The sequence below is a fragment of the Cyanistes caeruleus genome, chromosome 13 (assembly GCF_971803275.1).
Source record: "Cyanistes caeruleus chromosome 13, bCyaCae1.hap1.1, whole genome shotgun sequence".
NCBI lineage: Eukaryota > Metazoa > Chordata > Aves > Passeriformes > Paridae > Cyanistes > Cyanistes caeruleus.
This window is the reverse complement of record NC_141713.1, coordinates 19266447-19283715: the sequence shown is the minus strand read 5'-3', so window position 1 is coordinate 19283715 and position 17269 is coordinate 19266447. Positions and strand designations below refer to the sequence as shown.

At 47.5% G+C, this 17269-nt stretch overlaps 1 protein-coding gene across 2 annotated transcripts in view; it reads left to right on the top strand.

Annotated features, from left to right (window-relative positions):
- Nucleotides 1-4778: 4778 nt before the first annotated feature.
- The window catches only part of ARIH1 (ariadne RBR E3 ubiquitin protein ligase 1), a 49319-nt gene continuing 36828 nt past the window's right edge, over nt 4779-17269 (top strand). Inside the window, exon 1 of one of the 2 annotated variants that reach the window (XM_086848469.1) lies at nt 4779-5293. In XM_086848469.1, coding sequence (XP_086704595.1) covers nt 4934-5293 — 360 coding nt within the window. In that variant the 5' untranslated portion in view covers nt 4779-4933. The remainder of the gene's footprint in view (nt 5294-17269) is intronic. The other variant, XM_086848470.1, reaches the window with a different exon arrangement.

The window sequence follows — 17269 nt, the reverse complement described above, 5'->3', positions numbered from 1 at the left end:
CATGTGCATGTGCACAAAGAAGATCCTAAACATGAGATTCTAAATCCACATCCAAGGTATTTTCACCAGCTCTAACAACTCAGCCCATGAGAAACCTTGATGTTTTGGGGGGCCACAGCAGGCTGGTATATGGCAGGATGCTTTTGGAGCCACAAGGACGCATTCCAGCGCTTTTCAAAGCATGGGAAAACTCATTTCCATATTCCTACCTTCCCACCTAGACCACCACTTATCAATGCTGCCATCGAATGGTTCAGCAGTTGCACGTGCTGAAGGAATTTCTCTGCAAAGATTGGGTTTAACAGAAGGGATCTCTTCAGCTGGGAGAGCATGTGTGAGGGAAGGGAGGCCTGGGAGACTTGGGGTGAGCAGGCAGCAGTGAGGAGAAATATTTCAACAGTTATGAGCTTGAGAGTGGAAAGCTTGAAGTGAGATGTGTTAATCAGTGTGGAGGATTTGGGGTCCTGACTTGAGCTCAGGCTGGTGGTGTTTCCACTGTTGATGTTATCACAGAGCCTTTTTTCTTCTGGGTTATCTCCAGCTCACACAGCTTTGGGGTGGTGATCCGAGGGGCTACTCAGCCCATGCTTATGGTTGAGGTTGTTAAGGAGCGTGCAGACACACAAAATCAAACCCTAGGCATTGCGAAATCTTCTGGACTTCCTTTCTCCCAGTGTGGGAGCTCTGTGTGTCTCTGGTGATGGAGAAGAAAGGCTTTTTCCAGAGATCCTGCCTGCCTCAAGGAATGCGGGAGCAGGAAAGAGTCTGGGTGAGATGGGAGGTTCACCCCGAATCTGCAGGCGGTTTGTGGTGTGGGACACCAGCACTTTCACAGCATTTTGGTATCACGAATCAGGGTTTGTCACGAGGAGATGCTGCAAGTTCTTGCGGAGGCTGAGTACATGTGGCTGCTGTCCCTGGCTGCTCCCAGTCATGGCTGTGGGGCTGAGCTGAAATCGATCAGAGCCTGTGGATGTGCTGTGACAAACTCCTTGTGCCCAGAGGCGATGCTTCCATAAATCCTGTAAGCATGTGCTTAACTTTGGGGAGCAAGGTGATTGCAAGGCAATATTTTATTCTTGTCAGCTTCAGTGTTAACAGTTACCAGAATCACTTGGGTAATTAAGCTCTTGCAAGAATAAAGTGAAAAAGCACCAGGTGTCTATGGAGATCTAAATCATTTTTCAGAGTGGGCAGAAGAGCAGTTTTTGGCTTTCCTCAGTAGCTGGAGTTCTAAAATCCACAGAGACAGCACAGATCCCCTCCAAATGAGCTACAGAGAGCAGCCCTGCTTTTCTTAGGTACCTTTTGCCAACCACCTACAAGAAGCTGGTGGGTGACCTGGGCTTCATATGTGACCACTGGTTGGAAACTTCAAAATAAAGGAAGGCCTTTTGCAAAAGGCATGGCTAAAATTTCATTCCAAAGAGTATTTTTGAGATGTATTAGTGTAACTGTTGCTGGAGTAACTGGCTGCAAAGTGCTGATGCCTGTCTTGCAGTTGGGAAAGATAAGGCTGGAACTGAAGAAGGTGAACTGGTTTCCTTTATTTGTGGGATGTCATTGGGAAGATCCCATCGCCGTTTATAAATATTTATTATTGGGATCACCGAATCATCATAGAATCATAGCATGGTTTGAGTAGGAAGGTAGGTCCCTACCTCTAAAGATCATCTTGTTCCACTCCCTGCCGTGGACAGAGACACCTTTCACTAGACCAGGTTGTTCGAAGCCCTGTCCAGCCTGGCCTTGGGCACTTCCAGGGATCCAGGGGCAGCCACAGCTGCTCTGGGCACCCTGTGCCAGGGCCTCACCATCCTCACAGGGAGGAATTTCTTCCCAATATCCCATCTATCCCTGCCCTCTGGCAGTGAGAAGCGATTCTATATGTCCTGTCCCTCCATCCTTCTCCCTGGTCCCTCTCCAGCTCTTCTGGAGTCCCTTTAGCCACTGGCAGTGGGCTCCCTGAAGCAATCTACTGCCCAGGTGAGCACACCTAGCTCTCCCAGCCTGGCTCCAGAACCTCCTCTCTCTGGACTCCGTGCAAGGCTCCAGGCTGAACTCTGCAGCCTTGGCCAGGGCCAGGACAGGGCTGTGGGGAGGTTCTCAGAGCACCCGGAGATGGCCAGTCCCTGCTCCCAGGAACAGCTGTTTCCCAAACACAATCCCAGATCTGTCCCTCAGGGGAAGGTCACCTTGGACAAAGGTTTTTGTGTCAAAAGCTGCCAAAATCCAATAAAGCCAAACCCCATTGCTTGGTCAGTGTCTTCCTTGGGGGTCCTGTAGGCAGATGAGCAGCCCCAAAATGGCCTGTGTCTTGTCATTATTGCCCAGCAGCTGGGCAGGACTAGCTCAGAGTCCCAGGGGGTGACACACAGGCCCCTTGGGGATGAAGCACGGGGTGAGGACCTGGAGCAATCATGTGAGCCCACACATGATGTGTGAGGTGGGACCAGCCTGGCAGATGTCCAGATGGTGCATCTGGAGCTGAACCAAGTCAGGGCTACTTACATTTATGTAGGGCAGGATGATTAAAGCTCCAGCCTTTGCAATTCCACCTAAGTTGGGTAATTAGAGAACTGGCTTTATTGACTAGGTAGCATGGCATGAAGCAATGTGCATACCCAGTCCACACCTGCTGTGTGCTCCTGACCCAGGCAGAGCAGAGCTCAGGGAGCTGCCTGTGTGCTGGAAGATGCAGCTGGGTGCCCAGCGAGGGTTCTAGAGATATCTACCAGGCCACTGGACACTTAATCTCCCCGGATCCCTGAGGGCACCTGCATGTGTAAAACCCTGTCACTGCGGCCGTGTTCAATCCTCATTGAATAAATGCCCCTGTGGATGTGGCTTCTAATTTTCTTCCTGTTTCACAAGGGATTTGTATAGAAGCAGGAAGCAGGATCCTGCTGCACCTGATGACTCCTGTCCCAAAGAGCTGATGAAATTTGTCACACCTACACCACATACTGTCCTGATGAGTCTCATCTTCATCCGGGCAGAGTGGGTGAAAAATGTCACCACATCCGAATGGCCTCACTTCACCCTGGGAAGAAATTATTCCCCAGGGCATGAGGAAGTGGAAGGTGAGCACCAGTGGGAGAAGAAGGTGGCCTTGGAGCCCTCCCAGGGCTATGCCAGGCTCTCACATCCATGGTGAACAGTAGTAGAGAGGGGGGAGCAGCTGGTTCTCCTCTGGGCCAGACTGCAGCCTTGTTTCCAAGCCAACCGGAGTTCCGTGAGCTCCCCAAATGGCTGCAGACAATGAGCCCAGCGAGTCTCCTGAGCACAGCTGATGCTGGAGGCAGGGAAAGCTGAGACAAAGGGTGCTCAGCCCCTGCAGCACCTCAGTGCCCATCCTGCCCTTTGCTGGCACTCAGTGTTCAGGTGAGAGGCTCTGGCAGGGATGAGACCACATGGGAATGGCATTCCTGAACTGCCCAGGGCATTTGTCAACTCCAGGAGGTAAGAAAGTCTATTCCTGTTCTGTGGATGAAACCACTCATGTGTTCTTCTCCCTGCAAAATGCCAAATTAACAAAAAAAAAGGAATCAAGCCTGGCACTGGTGAAAACCCAGATAGTACCATCTTCATGGACCATATGGCAAAACTGGGGCTTGGAGATGCCACCTGGCACAGTCAGGGTCCCCCCAGAGATGGTGGGCTCATGTTTATCCCATGGAATGATTACGAATTTCTGCCTGGAGGGTCTCAGTGCAATTTTATTCTGATTTTGAGGCAGTGCAACCTCTTTTCCTATATTTTCCCTAATGTTCTCCTCACATTTACATCCCATTGTCCTCGCAAGTCGCTTACCACAGACCCCAGACCACTCATTTTAATGGTGGCACTGGGAGTCTTCTCCACACTTGGCCCACAACACACTTCAGAAGGGCTCCATACCCCAGCTCCACCTCATGTCCCATCACTGGGTGGGCAGAAGAAGCTGGTAATCCCCCAAATCTTCTGCTTCCCCCCCCCCCCCCAGCTTCATCAAGATCTGTAGGAATAGGACAGAGTAATGCGTACAAACTGAAAAAGGAAAAATTACATATTGGGAAGAAATTCATCCCTGTGAGGGAGGTGAGGCCCTGGCACAGGGTGCCCAGAGCAGCTGTGGCTGCCCCTGGATCCCTGGAAGTGTCCAAGGCCAGGCTGGACAGGGCTTGGAGCAACCTGAGACAATGGAAGGTGTCCCTGCCCATGGCAGGGGGTGGAATGAGATGAGCTTCAAGGTCCAGTCCAACCACTTAAACTGTGTAGCACCAGGAGCAACTGAGGGAGCCGGGGGGCTCAGCCTGGAGGCTCTGCGCAGCTCCCTGACAGGAGAGGGCAGCTGGGGAGATCGGACTCTGCCCCCAGGGAGTTGGGACAGGACAAGAGGAGACGTCCTCAACCAGGGGAGGCTCAGGATGGACATCAGGAGGAATTTCTTCATGGAAAGGGTTGTCAGGCACTGGATGCGCGGATGGTGTATGCTCTCCATCCGTGGAGGTGTCCAAGGAAGGACTGGACGTGGCACCCAGTGCTCTGGTCTGATGGACAGGATGGTGCTGGGTCTCAGTTTGGACTCGATGTCTCGGAGATCTTTCCCACGCCAGCGGTACGGCGGTTCCCTGCCGCACCCACCCTGGCGCCGCGCCACACTCAACATGGCGGCGCCGGCATGAGGCGGGCGGGGGCTGGGTGGGGGCGTGTCGCACACCCAAGATGGCGGCGGCGGCGGCGGGCGGGGTGAGATGCCGGCGGGCGCGCAGGCGCGGGCGGGTGGCGGTGACGCGCGGGGCGCGCGGTGACGGAGCGCGGCGGCCGCGGCCCTTTGTTGGCGGCGGTTGAGGCGCGGCGGGGCCGGGCCGGGCCGGGGCCAACGGCGGCGGCGGCGGGGCCGGGCGCGGGGAGGCCGCGGGAGCCGCCGCCGCTCCCTCAGCGCCTCGCCATGGACTCGGACGAGGGATACAACTACGAGTTCGACGAGGACGAGGAGTGCAGCGAGGACAGCGGCGCGGAGGAGGACGAGGAGGACGAGGAGGAAGACGAGCCCGACGATAATCTGGACCTGGGCGAAGTGGAGCTGGTGGAGCCCGGGCTGCGCGTCGGAGGGGAACGCGACGGGCTGTTGGGCAGCGAGACGGGCGGGCTGGGCCCCGGCGGCGGCGGCGGCGGCAGCCTGGGCGGCGGGCCGGGCCCCGGCGGCGGCCCCGAGCAGGAGGAGGATTATCGCTACGAGGTGCTGACGGCCGAGCAGATCCTGCAGCACATGGTGGAGTGCATCCGCGAGGTCAACGAGGTCATCCAGGTGCGGCCCCCCGGCACCGGGACGGGGGGGGACACACGGGGGAAGGGGCGGGGGGGTGGCGGGCCGGGCCAGCGGGCCTCCTGAGGGGTACCGGACTCGGCCCGTCCGCGGGTCAGGGCCTCACACACACTTGTCGGTTCCCCCGGGGCTAGAGGGGGCTCAAGTCGGTATTCCCCAACGCTGGAGGGGCGGGGGGTGCGACTCCTCTCGGTTCACCCTGGGGGTGGAGAGGGCTCCTCGTCGCCTCATTCTCCCGGGAGGCCCCTCGGGCCCGGCCAGGATCTCGCTTCCTGCTGTGGAAGCGTCGGGAACGAGGCCTTTGGCACTGAAAGGGCTCCTCTTTCTTTGTGTGGTTGCGAGCTAGGGGCCGTAATCTATGTTGTTTTCGTTATTCCCTTCCGTCCTCATGGTGTTAGGCGGGTAATAGCTCCTCCATAACCCGCGGAGTCCATGGCAAGCCCTGGAATTCCAGGAGAGGCACTGCTCTGGTTTTGTTGCCGTCTCCCTTCCCCCCCGCCACACACAGAGGTTGAACCTTGTGTTTATTTCCAGCACAGACCAGGACGGGTGCGGGCAATCCCTTCACAACCGTAACTTTTTTTACCCTCAGTTTTTACGGCTGCCTCTTTAAAAGTGAAATGGAGTTTGAAATAAAATTTACCTTCTTTAGATCAAAGTATCTTAAGTCTTACCTGTCGGCCCCTAAGTTTTTTGGGGAAAAAAAAAATCAAGCCACTGAAGCCATTTAGCATCCGTTTCTAAATGTTTGTGGCAGGGTTTGGCTCCAGCTCACCATCAAGTTTCTGATGCAGTTCACTTTTCTTCAGGTGATGGGTTTTCTTTAGTTCCTGTTTACTTACCATTACTTAGGGTCACTAGGAAGTGCTACCCTTTTCCAGTATGCCAACGGGAATAGCATGAGAAGTCTGTGGATATTAAATATTGAGGGATCCAGTGCCCATGAAGTAGTTGTTTAGCTGGTTGTGTGTGCTGGTAAATCTCTTTAAACACGAGACGCCTTAGTGAATGATTTTCTCCAACTGTCCTGTGCTCTGCAGTGGCTCTAACAGCAGCTTTAAAATGTTGCTTTATGTGCTGTAAATCCCCTGTAGTTTATGTGGGGCTTGATGCAAACAGCTGTAAAAATATTTGCATGCTAAATTAGTAAAATGGCATTCCTTGAGTCAAATTAAAGTTTATAACTTTAATGATAGCATTGCCCGTATAAAGCTGAATAAAGGAGTCTGCTCGGATTAACTGATTACCCTGCAGTTAAAGATCTCATGGTTAAGCAGGGATGTTTCTTTGCTCCCAGTTATTGATCTTGATGTAGGGAGGGAAACAGTTGGCAGGCAGACATACAAACAATTGGGAACTTAAGCTTTTTACTCTTTCAAATTGCCATTAAAATACTGAGTCTGTGTTTAATGATTAAGATTGCAAAAGTCATGGCCCATTCTGTTTCTATTGAGCAGATTCTGACATATTCCTTATCTTTGCATAAGACAAGTGGTGGAAAAGTTGCTGCCAGTGAGGAGTTGTGAGTGTTCCTGCTCCTGCATTTTCCAGACCCGGCTGGTGGACTCAACTGCATGTTCTTAGTGAGCTAATTTGTTAGAGGAGGTCCTGATTGCTGGTCCGAGTGGATTTGCCCCCCTCTTACACTGCCCAGAAGCTGTTTGACTTGTGTGCTCTACCTGTGAGTTGCAGAACTAGTGGAGGGAAATGCGTTGAGCCACTTGTTGTTTGTGCCCTGTCCCTGCGGTGGCAGTGGGAAGCCTGACTGTGTGCTGGGCTCTGCAGAACCGCCCCCCACACCTTCCCATGGCTGCTCTCCTGCTCCAGTTGCTGCCTGGTGTTTGCAGGTTTAGCAGAGCAGGTTGCACAAAGTCTGTCTGTTCAGAATGTCATGGGTAAAGTCGGGACCTAAAACCAACTTAGGCCCTGGAATGCATCAGAAGAGGGTAGGAAAACACTCAGTTACTGTGGATGGCTGTTAAATGCCAACTTCCTGCCATCAGATTTCTGGGCTGTTCTGAGGTGAGTGGCCCGACTTCGGCTAATGCTTCAGGGTTTGCTCATCCTCACTCCTGTGGCTGCTGGTGAAATCTTCCAGCTCTCTGTTCTGTTTATTTCCTTGTGTTTGGCTCCCAACCAGGATTGCTGCTGCTGCTTTTCTGGTTCAGTAAACCTTTTCTGGAGTCACATTGGCTCGGGATCCTGCTGCGGATCCTCAGTTGCTGAGCTGTGATTCACTTGTTCCAGTCAAGTACTGGATGGCTTTGGTCCCTGTGTGCCTGCCGTGGGTTCTTGGTAGCAAATGGTGATGGTTGTGGTTACATTTTTAGTGCTTTGAACTTACTTGTTCAAGGCAGATGTAATATACAGTCTGAAAACTTCAGCTGTAACTCTTGTGGTCTTTAATGAATGATTTTTATTTTTTTTTTATGATAAAGTGTAAGATGTAGATGGGGTTTTGTTTTGCAGCTGCAGCGAAAGGAGAGTGGAACAGGGAGCCACAGAGTATTTGCAAGGAGGTATCTGAGCCATGGCAGGTGTAGCTCTATATTAAAACACTCCATTTAAGCAGTTATTAGCTGACAGGGCTGTAGTTGAAAGGACTAAATTAAATTTTTTCTCCCATCCATTTGGCCATTTCCAAATACAAGCTGTGTGAGAAAAAACATGAAGTTTTCAGGGCAGGGATTTGATCTGATGGAGACTTTGCAGAAGTAGGAGCTAGCTCGTGGCTAAATTGCTGCTCACAGAGCACGTCATTCACCCTGTAGTGTGGAATGGGCTTTTGGAGACATCTGCTCAGTGCCAAACTCTGCTATCACTTGGCCTCCCTAAGACCACTGAACCTGCAGTGAACTAGGCAGGTTTCAGAATGTCTCAAATATTCAGAATATTTTACACTTGCTCTTTCTTGTCTAAGCATAAGCAGGATATCAGGTGTTTGATGGTGGTTTTTGTACAGTATTTGGTGCTCATCATCTGATTTGCCTCCATGTGTCGCACTACAAGAATTCCCCTTGCTCTCCAAATGCAAAAATAGGGGTATGAATAACCCCTTAACCTTGCACTGTTGGTTGGCTGAGACTTTTAAACCTCAGAGTATTCCTCCCATCCTCTCCCTGTGATTAGGTGGAGCAGAGAGCTGTTTGCCATGGTATTTGGAATTTTAGTTGTCTAAGTAAACAGGCAGATTTCTGGTGGTTTTCCAGCTGCTGGCAGAATGAAGTTAGCAAGGGACTGTAAAAACCTAGACATAGAGGTGCTGTGGAACAAAAGGCTTCCTCCTCCCAAAGGCATTTTCCCACAGTTGATTGTCTTCCTCATATTCTCCCTCTCTGAACTTTTGTCCAAATAATCCACTGTCACTTTTTTATATCAGATTGCTATTTCCATTTTTGCTTTAGATTTTTTCTGAAAATAAACTTGAAAAATGTTTAGAATGGCATATTTATTTCTGCTCTGAGTAAAGCACATGATGTGTCTCTGTAGCCTGGCTTGGCCTGGTGTTCTCCTTGCTTTGTTGCAACCTTGTGCAATTCCAGTATTTCCAGGTGGGATTAATTCTCCCTTTTTGCCTGCCTTTTTCTGGAGCATTCCAATGACATTGTTGTGATGTCACTGACCATATTCATTCTTCCCGGACTTTGTAATGGTAAAGTATTGAAAATACTGGGATGATGCTCTGAGGTGGCAGAAAAATGAGTTGAGTCTCTTATTTTCTTTCCCCACCCCACAGTGGGGATCAGGATCCTGGATGTGGCTGGGTGTTGTGCCTGGCCTGCTGTGTGATTGTGAGCATGTTTAGCTTCCTTTCTCTGGAAGGATGTGGCATTCCTGGATCCAGTAAAATTTAGTCTAGCTCAAAAATACCTTTTCTTTCGATTAAAGGCTTTAAATTACATTTTTTAGAACAGATCAGGTCAGGTGTTAACATCAGAGCATTCGCAGCAAGTACAGGTTTCTCATTTACATGGTGAAGCTAGATGACTTCTTTGGAGGCAAGGTTAGGTCCTTGCTCTGGTAGGAGCTTTGCCGATAAAATAAGCCAAATCCCCAGACCACTCTGAAGTTAAAAACCCGTATTTGTTGAGGAATGGCTTTTTGCAGAGGCCCCTGGAGTTCCACAGCCCTGGTTAAATGGAGCTCTGTCACAACAAGTGCAAACCCATTGTTACAAGAGGGGTCTTGCTGAACAGTGGCTTCACTTGCTTGGACAAAACATCCTGATTGCCAGGCAGAACTTAGGAAATCTTACCAATACTGGTGTAATTCAGCATATTGTGGGCAGTACATTCCAAAGGTGTTGTCCACAACAGGGATGAATTGCCAGTGAGCAACAGGAATTGCTGCTTGTTGCACAGGGTAGAGCTCAAAACTGTATTTAATGCTAGAGATGACATCTTGGAAATTCGGAGTGCTTGGAGCTGACAAGCATTAGGTGGGAGTCTGTGGGTGGAAGCACTCGAGGCTGGTGCTGCTTCCATCCGGGTCCTCTCACAGCGTGAGGTGCATTAGCAAACCTTGTGTGTAAAATTCATGTCAGGGGCCTAAATGTTAAGATGCTGGAAGGAAATGCTTTGTTAAACCCCATGTTTCTGTCATACGGTGTTTATAAGGTGTTTCATTATAGTAGGAATGCAATTAATATTTCCAAGGAATGGAATAAACTTCATTGTGACAAAGCATTCCTGGAATCTTGTATAAGCAATCACTCCAAAACTTTTGGAAATGACATGGTGTCTGTTCCTGACTGCTGAGACATGTAATTTTGAGTATAATAGAATTTTTTTTAATATTACTTTAAATTTCAGCATTACCAGGTAGAAGTCTTGTTAAGTCTCCAGAGGAATTTCAACTTTGTACTTAAATATGACCCACTTGCTTTGTGCTTTATGTTTGTGTTAGGTCAGATGCAAATCTCATGGTTAGCCATGTGTGGAAACATTTGATGCTGGTTGCTTTTGTCTCAGTGTAGTTTTCCCAAAATCACAGCAAAGCAGCCTTTTTCTCAGGGGCCTTGGGGTGCAGATGGGGACCGGCGTGTTTTGGGATGTTTCAAAGTGAGACTGAAAATGCTCACTGTTTTTTAGCTACTTTAAAATATTAGTTTCTGGAAAGCTAAAACTAAATAGTAAATACAGTTGTTGCTATTCCCTGTGGGTTTAATTTCAGTGAGCAGGACCATTCCTGCTGTGCAAAGTAGAAGGGTTGTTTCTGCTATAAATTGGAAGCTGTGCCACAAAGTCAGAGTTGAGACTGCAGTTGATGTGAAACAAGAGCTATTTCTGGATGTTAAAGTATCACTAAAAACAAAAACACAGATTCCCCTCTTATGCTTGTCCCAAGCTCTGACCCTTTAGTTTTAACCTGGCACAAGTTCAAGTTCCTAATAGCAAATAAACCCAAAGCTCCAGTGCCCTTTGTAAATTAGGGCAGCCCTGTGTCTTTGGCACCTGTTGAATGGTTTTCAGTTTTCTATTTCTAAACTAATTTCTCTTCCCCTTTACTTCATTAACGAGACAAACAAGAATGTGGTTCTCCTGTTGGTATCAGGTGTGATAGTTGAAAAAAGTGATGAAGAAAGTTGATCCCACACTCTGCTCTGCTTGTTTTAACAGCGAGTCAACGTTTTCATCCAGAATTTCTTTGTAGAAGCGTTTTGGTTTTTTTTCCTGGAGAAGGTAGCAACTCTTTCCTCTGCTTAGGAAAGCTGGTTTACTGGGAAAAGAATCTGGAATTTGACAGTAACTCTGGAAGTTCTCTCCACACAGCTCAGTCCTAAACTCACCAGTTCAGGATCCTCCAGATTTCTGGTACTTGTGGAATTAGTGGGGTCTGAGTATTGAGAGTGATGTTTTCTCTTCGTGGCTGGCAGTGCTGGATCCCTGACAGTCACAAAGGATGTTTTGGAGGCTGTTGGTTGCATACAAGCACATAATGCTGCTGAATTTCATCAAGTCATTTAGTAGCTGCAGCAACTGCAAGGAAATTGCAGTCTCATTTATTGTAAAACACCTTGGGAGGGTTCATAGCTGCTCAGTAATGCCAAATGGTGCATTTGAGCACAGCCTGGAATACAGATGCCTGAGGTTTGGGAGAGGGCTGCTGACTTTGTGTGGGATGTTGGTGCAGGAGGCTCTGAGGGGATGAGGCACTCAGCTGGAGGAAAATCATTAATGATTTGATAATGGAAATGCTGAAAATATTTAAGTATCTTCACCATCCTGGTTGTTTGGTGTTGGGAATGTTGGAAACCCTGAACTTGGCCTGTATAGAATTCCTTACCTTGCTCTTAGCTTTTGCTTCAGCTGTGATGGAAACACTGTTTAAATAAATGCTTTGAAAACTGCCATCCGAGGCTTCCCGCAGTGGTTGTTTCAGGTGTAACTCGAGTTTATACTTCACAAGTCTGTTCCCTTCCCGAATTTAGAATGCCCATATAAGTGTAGAGGCTCTTGCAGGAGCGATCCTGTGTTTAGGTGGTGTAGCAATGCCAGGTCATTGTCTCCAGTGCTCAGAACTGCTCACTGTGGTGAGGGTTTGAACCACTCTACAAACACAGCACTCAAACAGAATCGTCGGCATTGAGTCTTTTCCTTGTTTTTAGAGACCGAGAACTTTTTCCAGATATTGGGAATAATTTCAGTCTAAAATCTCACATAGATAGCTGTTTACAGCATCAAAGTTACTTGGAAGAAGTAAGCCCTTGTGAAAGTGTCTTGGGTGGTTGTGGTGCATTTTGGCATTACCAGCAGTCTTGCCTTGAGTTTTGGGAGCTGGTGGAGTACAAAGCTGGTAGTGATTGCCAGTGCCTAGTAAAAAGGGAGAAACAAAGAATTGGTTTGGATTGACATGTGTCTCCTCTTGGTGTTCTCCCTCTGGAGAAGCATGGAGCCCAGACAGTTGGAGAGGAGAGCACAGCTTCTCCATGGCTGTTTTACGCTGCCTGTCCTTGTTGCCAGGCTTCGACATGTCTGTGTGACAGCAAAAGGTTGTGGTCCTCTGGGGATGTGTTTGGGAGAGGAGCCAAATACAGCTGCTGGGGACAGGGCAGTAGCTGAGAGCCCTGTGATCTGGTAGTAACTGGGCATACAACCTACCTAAAACTGGGCTTCTTGGTCTTCTCCTGGTGGTTTCCACTGGGGCCCTCTTAAAGATGCCAGTGCATTAAGGTCCTTTTCCCCAGTCTTTCTAAAACATTCTTGGTTTTGTATCTTCCTTGGTTAAAAAGTTCTGTGCTAAAGCACGATGTGGCACCTCTTGTTTCCAGGGACAAGCAGTGCAAGGATCATGTCTTGGCCATCTGCTTCAAGATTAGGTCTTGTGGGAGAGTACTTGTGTCTCAGACATGGAGGTGTGAAAGACTTCCTGGTCTGAGGGGAGGGACTCTTCTCTGTGTTGTGTCACCACAAATTAGCCTTTTCATGTGCATTTTAATTCACAACAGATGAAGCTTTCATTGCGTTGTGATTTGAGGAATTTAGGAGCTGGAGGGAGATAATCCCAATGTTTGAAATTAAAAGCTTGGATATTTGCTTATTGCCTTTGCAGGCCTTCAGAAAAATTGTCTGTGATTGTTGCAGCAATTTCACCAGATGAGGGATGCAGACTCTAAACTCTGTTTCTCAGCAGATAATCAGGATAGAGTAGGAGTTCCTGCTTAAAAGACTTCTACTTGGGCACAGTTAAAGTCCTCTCAAAGTGGAGAACTCACAGTAAGAACTTAGTAGAACCAGAAGAATCTGTATAATTGCACCTGAAAGTAGTCAAATGCCAAAATAATTGACTTCTTCGAGTGCTAGTTCAAAGATTTTCTTTTTAAACTAATAATTGCAATTCTTATTGAGACAGGCTGAAGAGACTTTCTTCCAAGGTAAAGAAATGAAAATTTGAGATGGTTCTGAAGGTTCCCACTTCCTGCCTGGTGTTCGTGACTGGGTCAACCTCTGAAGGAGCATCTTGGGTGCTGCCCTGCAAAGGGTGTTTTTTTTTCTGTTTTTATCTGCAAAACACTTCCAGAACCACAGAGGAAGGAGCTGGTATTTGAACAACACCCTTGTGTAAAAATCACAGCAGGATATGGCTGTTTTTACTGTGCTTGCTTTGATGTGTGTGTGTGGACCTGGTATGGTAGTGACAATGCAGTGCTTCTCTCTTCTTTGGGGTTTGCCTTTGGTTTTCTGAGTTGGGGCACTTGAGGTGGGCTTGGCTGGCCTGAAACAGCAGCGCACTCGAACCATTCTGGTGTTTGAGTGTCTGACACCCATCCCCTGTGGTGCTTGTTGGGGTGTACGGACATGTGCACCCACAACAGAGCCGTGCTTACGTGGATATCGGTCTTGGACAGTTCCCATTCCCTGACTGCCTGGATACAGCTGTTTGCAGGGCCATGGAATACGGGATCAGGGAATTCTCTGTTTAAAAGTGTCTCTTCTCTGCTCTTCTTGCTCAGCCGTTTGACCCCATGAGCAGCTCAGCTGCTTTGTTCCAGGTGCCAGAAGTGATGGTGTTAGCATCGTTCAACTCTGTCAGCAAAACAAATGGATGTGCATCCAGACCTCAACATTTCTGTGGCCTGTTTTGTGTGCACATCCAGTTAGTGCATATTTAACTTTGGAAAGAGCTCTGGAGAGTTTTTCAAAATGTTGATGCCCTCTGCTGCTGGTAACTGGGCTTGGTGTGTTCTTGCGCAACAAAACACAAATGCAATCAGCATTCCTTTGTCTGGCAGATAGAAATGTGGAGAGGGATTAGAGGAAGCCAGGAGGACTCACATGAATAAACAGTCTGCCTTGCATCGAACTTTTCTGTGTGGGAAGAAAACTTAAGACTAAGTTAACTCCTAGTTACCTTTATACTAATCATCTAGGATCTGAGAAATAGAGAGTGAAAGGAATGGTGTGGAAAGAAGAGCATGGGAGAGCCATGTCTTGAGGTTGGATTCCAGAGCAGGAGCTTGGAAGTGACAGAACTTTATTAAACAATGTGTATTAAAAGTAGGCTGGACAGCAGCTTTTTAATAAAAAGGGAAGAAGAGCAACATTCCAACTTGTAGTTAGCAGCGTAATTTTTCTGGGAGCAACAGTTTAAAGTGGAAGGTCCCTGGAGTAAAATCTCACCTAGTGTGTATAGAGGAAAATAACTATAATGTAAAATAACAATTTAGTAAAAAAATTAACAATTTCTGTATACTCTGAAGATCTGATGAAATAATGTGTCGGATGTCTTTGTTTTGATAGTTTGTAATACTTGTGCAATGACTGAAAGGCCATCTGAGCAAATTGAGGTATACTCTTTGATTTATACGCATTTTAGATACACATTAGGTTGTTCTGTAATAACCAGTCTCTTTATTTTACTTGCTAATATGACATGCTTGAAATGTCCTTATTTGTGTTGTTAATAGAGCTGAAATTGATGTTTGAAAATGTGCACAAAACCATTTCTGGCTGGGATGATAACTTCTAGGAGAGGGACAGTGCAGGGATTTGGAGTTCTCTTTAGAGATGATGGATACTGAAACTCTCTGGAGGGAGGGTGTCTGGGATCTGTGTTACTCTCGTGTGCCATGGTGTAATTCCCTGATGTCCTTTGCCAGGGTGTTTCTGCATCCCAGGAGCACTGGGATTTGGAGGAGGCTGGGTGCCAGCCTGTTCAGTGCACTCAATTATTCACCAGTCATTAGTGTAATTATTCCTCTTGCTGCCCTGCACAACAGTTACAAGGCAGGGCTGATTAGATGTTTTTTTTTCTCTTGCAGAAGCCCAATGTCTTGATGACAGTAATATTTTAATGGGAGAGGAACAAGGGGTATCCTTGTCAGCTAGTGCACAGTCCATCAAATACAAAACTGCACATCCAGGTTTGTTTCCCATTCCCTGCCAAAAGGGAATAGAGGTAGGGAATCTGCACCTACTTGCTGCTTTGACTCAACAGCTGTAGAAACACTTCTGATTAAATGAGTGCAACTCTGTGTAGAGGCAAGTCTTCAAAGCCCTTAAATGAGAAAATGGTGAAAACACTGGCGGTTTCCCATTCTCCTGCACTGCTGTATGACTTGTGTTCTGCTATTTCTATGTCAGATCCCTCCTATTTTCTCTAAACTCGAGGGAGCTCAGGTACCTGGTTAAAAATACCTGCAGCAATTAGAGACTGCAGTTAGACTTTGAGGTAAATCTTGTTGGGAACAAGAGCGAACAAGTGATTGCTGAACTCGTCATGCCTCCAGAATATCCTTTCTTCAAAGGTGGCATCTGCAGAGCCCTCGGAGGAAAACGTTTTGGGGTATAAACAGGCAAAATTACTTCTTGTAGCTGAAATCCCAGCTTATAAAATAACATGTTGCCAGGGCTGTGTTTTGTTGGCTGTAAAACTAAGTAAGAATAAATGAGTAGAGTGTGGTAAATAAACTGCGAAGTCATCATTAAAAAATGATCGAGCTAGAAGAGGCTTGTTGGGAAAAGGATGCTGGCAGGTTTTCCAAGTGCAGATGCAGGTTGTGCCAGCAGAACAAAGTGCTTTTGCAGGTAAAGCTGCTTTTTGCAGGGAAGTGGTACAAGCCACAACCACATCTGCGCTGGGGCTGCTGCCAGCATCAAGATGCTGCCAAAGATTACATCCCCAAGCCACTGCTGCATTGGCAGTGGTTTTCTGGGCCTAAAGAGTTTCTTAAGATGGCTAAATTATTTTTTTTCCCTTGGCTGAGAGTTGTAGACTAAGGTATCGGCATCACCAGAGTGCATTTCCTGTCTGTTTGTCAGGGTGACACTGGGTGTTAAAAACATACTTAGCCTGTGATGGGGATATGAAATCACCTTAAGGAATGTGATTTTTTCTTTCCTAAAATGCTGTGGACTGTGGTGATGTTTCACTGTGATGGGAAAGCTTCCTCTTTGCCCCAGTGAAGAGGGATCATAAGGGTGGGTGTTCCTTTGAAGAAGGGACAAAATCAGAAGCAATGAGGAACTGAAGAACTGGAGTACCAAGTGCTCACCTCACTAGGGCCTGGAGGAGAGAGAGAAGATAGAAGAATGTTAAGGATTTTTTTTTTTTGTTCTCCAAAAATGCTCGTGTAAATTTGCCCCTGGCTAAAAATTCTTGTGCTAATCCCATTTTTCTCATCAGTCATGCTGTCACTAAAGGCATTAACACTTGCATGCCACCAGTGACTATGTATCCAAATATTTTTGAAGTAACCTGGCCATTGCAGTGAGAGAAGTTATTCACTGGGATGGCTTTTGTTTACTTACCAGGGTAGATCTTTAACTTGCAGGGATTTGTGGGTGCCAACTCATTGTGCTCATGGAAGAAGTTATCATCCCGTACCATTTTCTTTTTCCTGTCTGTATATTTGTTGGAAAATGTTAATTATAATGTTCTGAACTGGAAGTCAGGATTCAGGACAGGCTGCTGCAGGCATGTTACTGTGAGATTTTTGCATAGTGAGTTATTTCCCCCAAACACCTGTGAGTCTGAGGACTAATTATTGGGGATAAAGCTCTATTCACAGTCAGTTTATCCTGTGATTTTTAAGAGTCAAAGGTGGTTGTCTCGAGGTGATACCGACTTTGGCTGGATTGTATCTTCTCATATGTCTTTGTGCCCAAGCACCTTGTGATAGACGTTCTCAGCAGTGCCCAGTAACAAAAGCAGGTGGGAGGCAGATCACCCAAACCTGAGACATAACCAGCAAATGACTGTTGAGAGACATGTTGATGTTGAACATCCTTGGAGGCTGATCCTCTGCTTGTCTAAAGCACTGTCTAAAGAGGGGACACCCTTAAATCATCACCCGAAGGACAGTTTGAGAGCCCTTTGCTGACAGCTTATAAAAGTTAGCCCAGAAAATCAATCAGTTGTTTTCATGGCACATGTTTGATGCTACAGACAGACCTGCTGGTGGAAATAGGCTGTAGAAAAAATCCACAGGTTACTGGGAATTTACCCGTCCCAGTATAA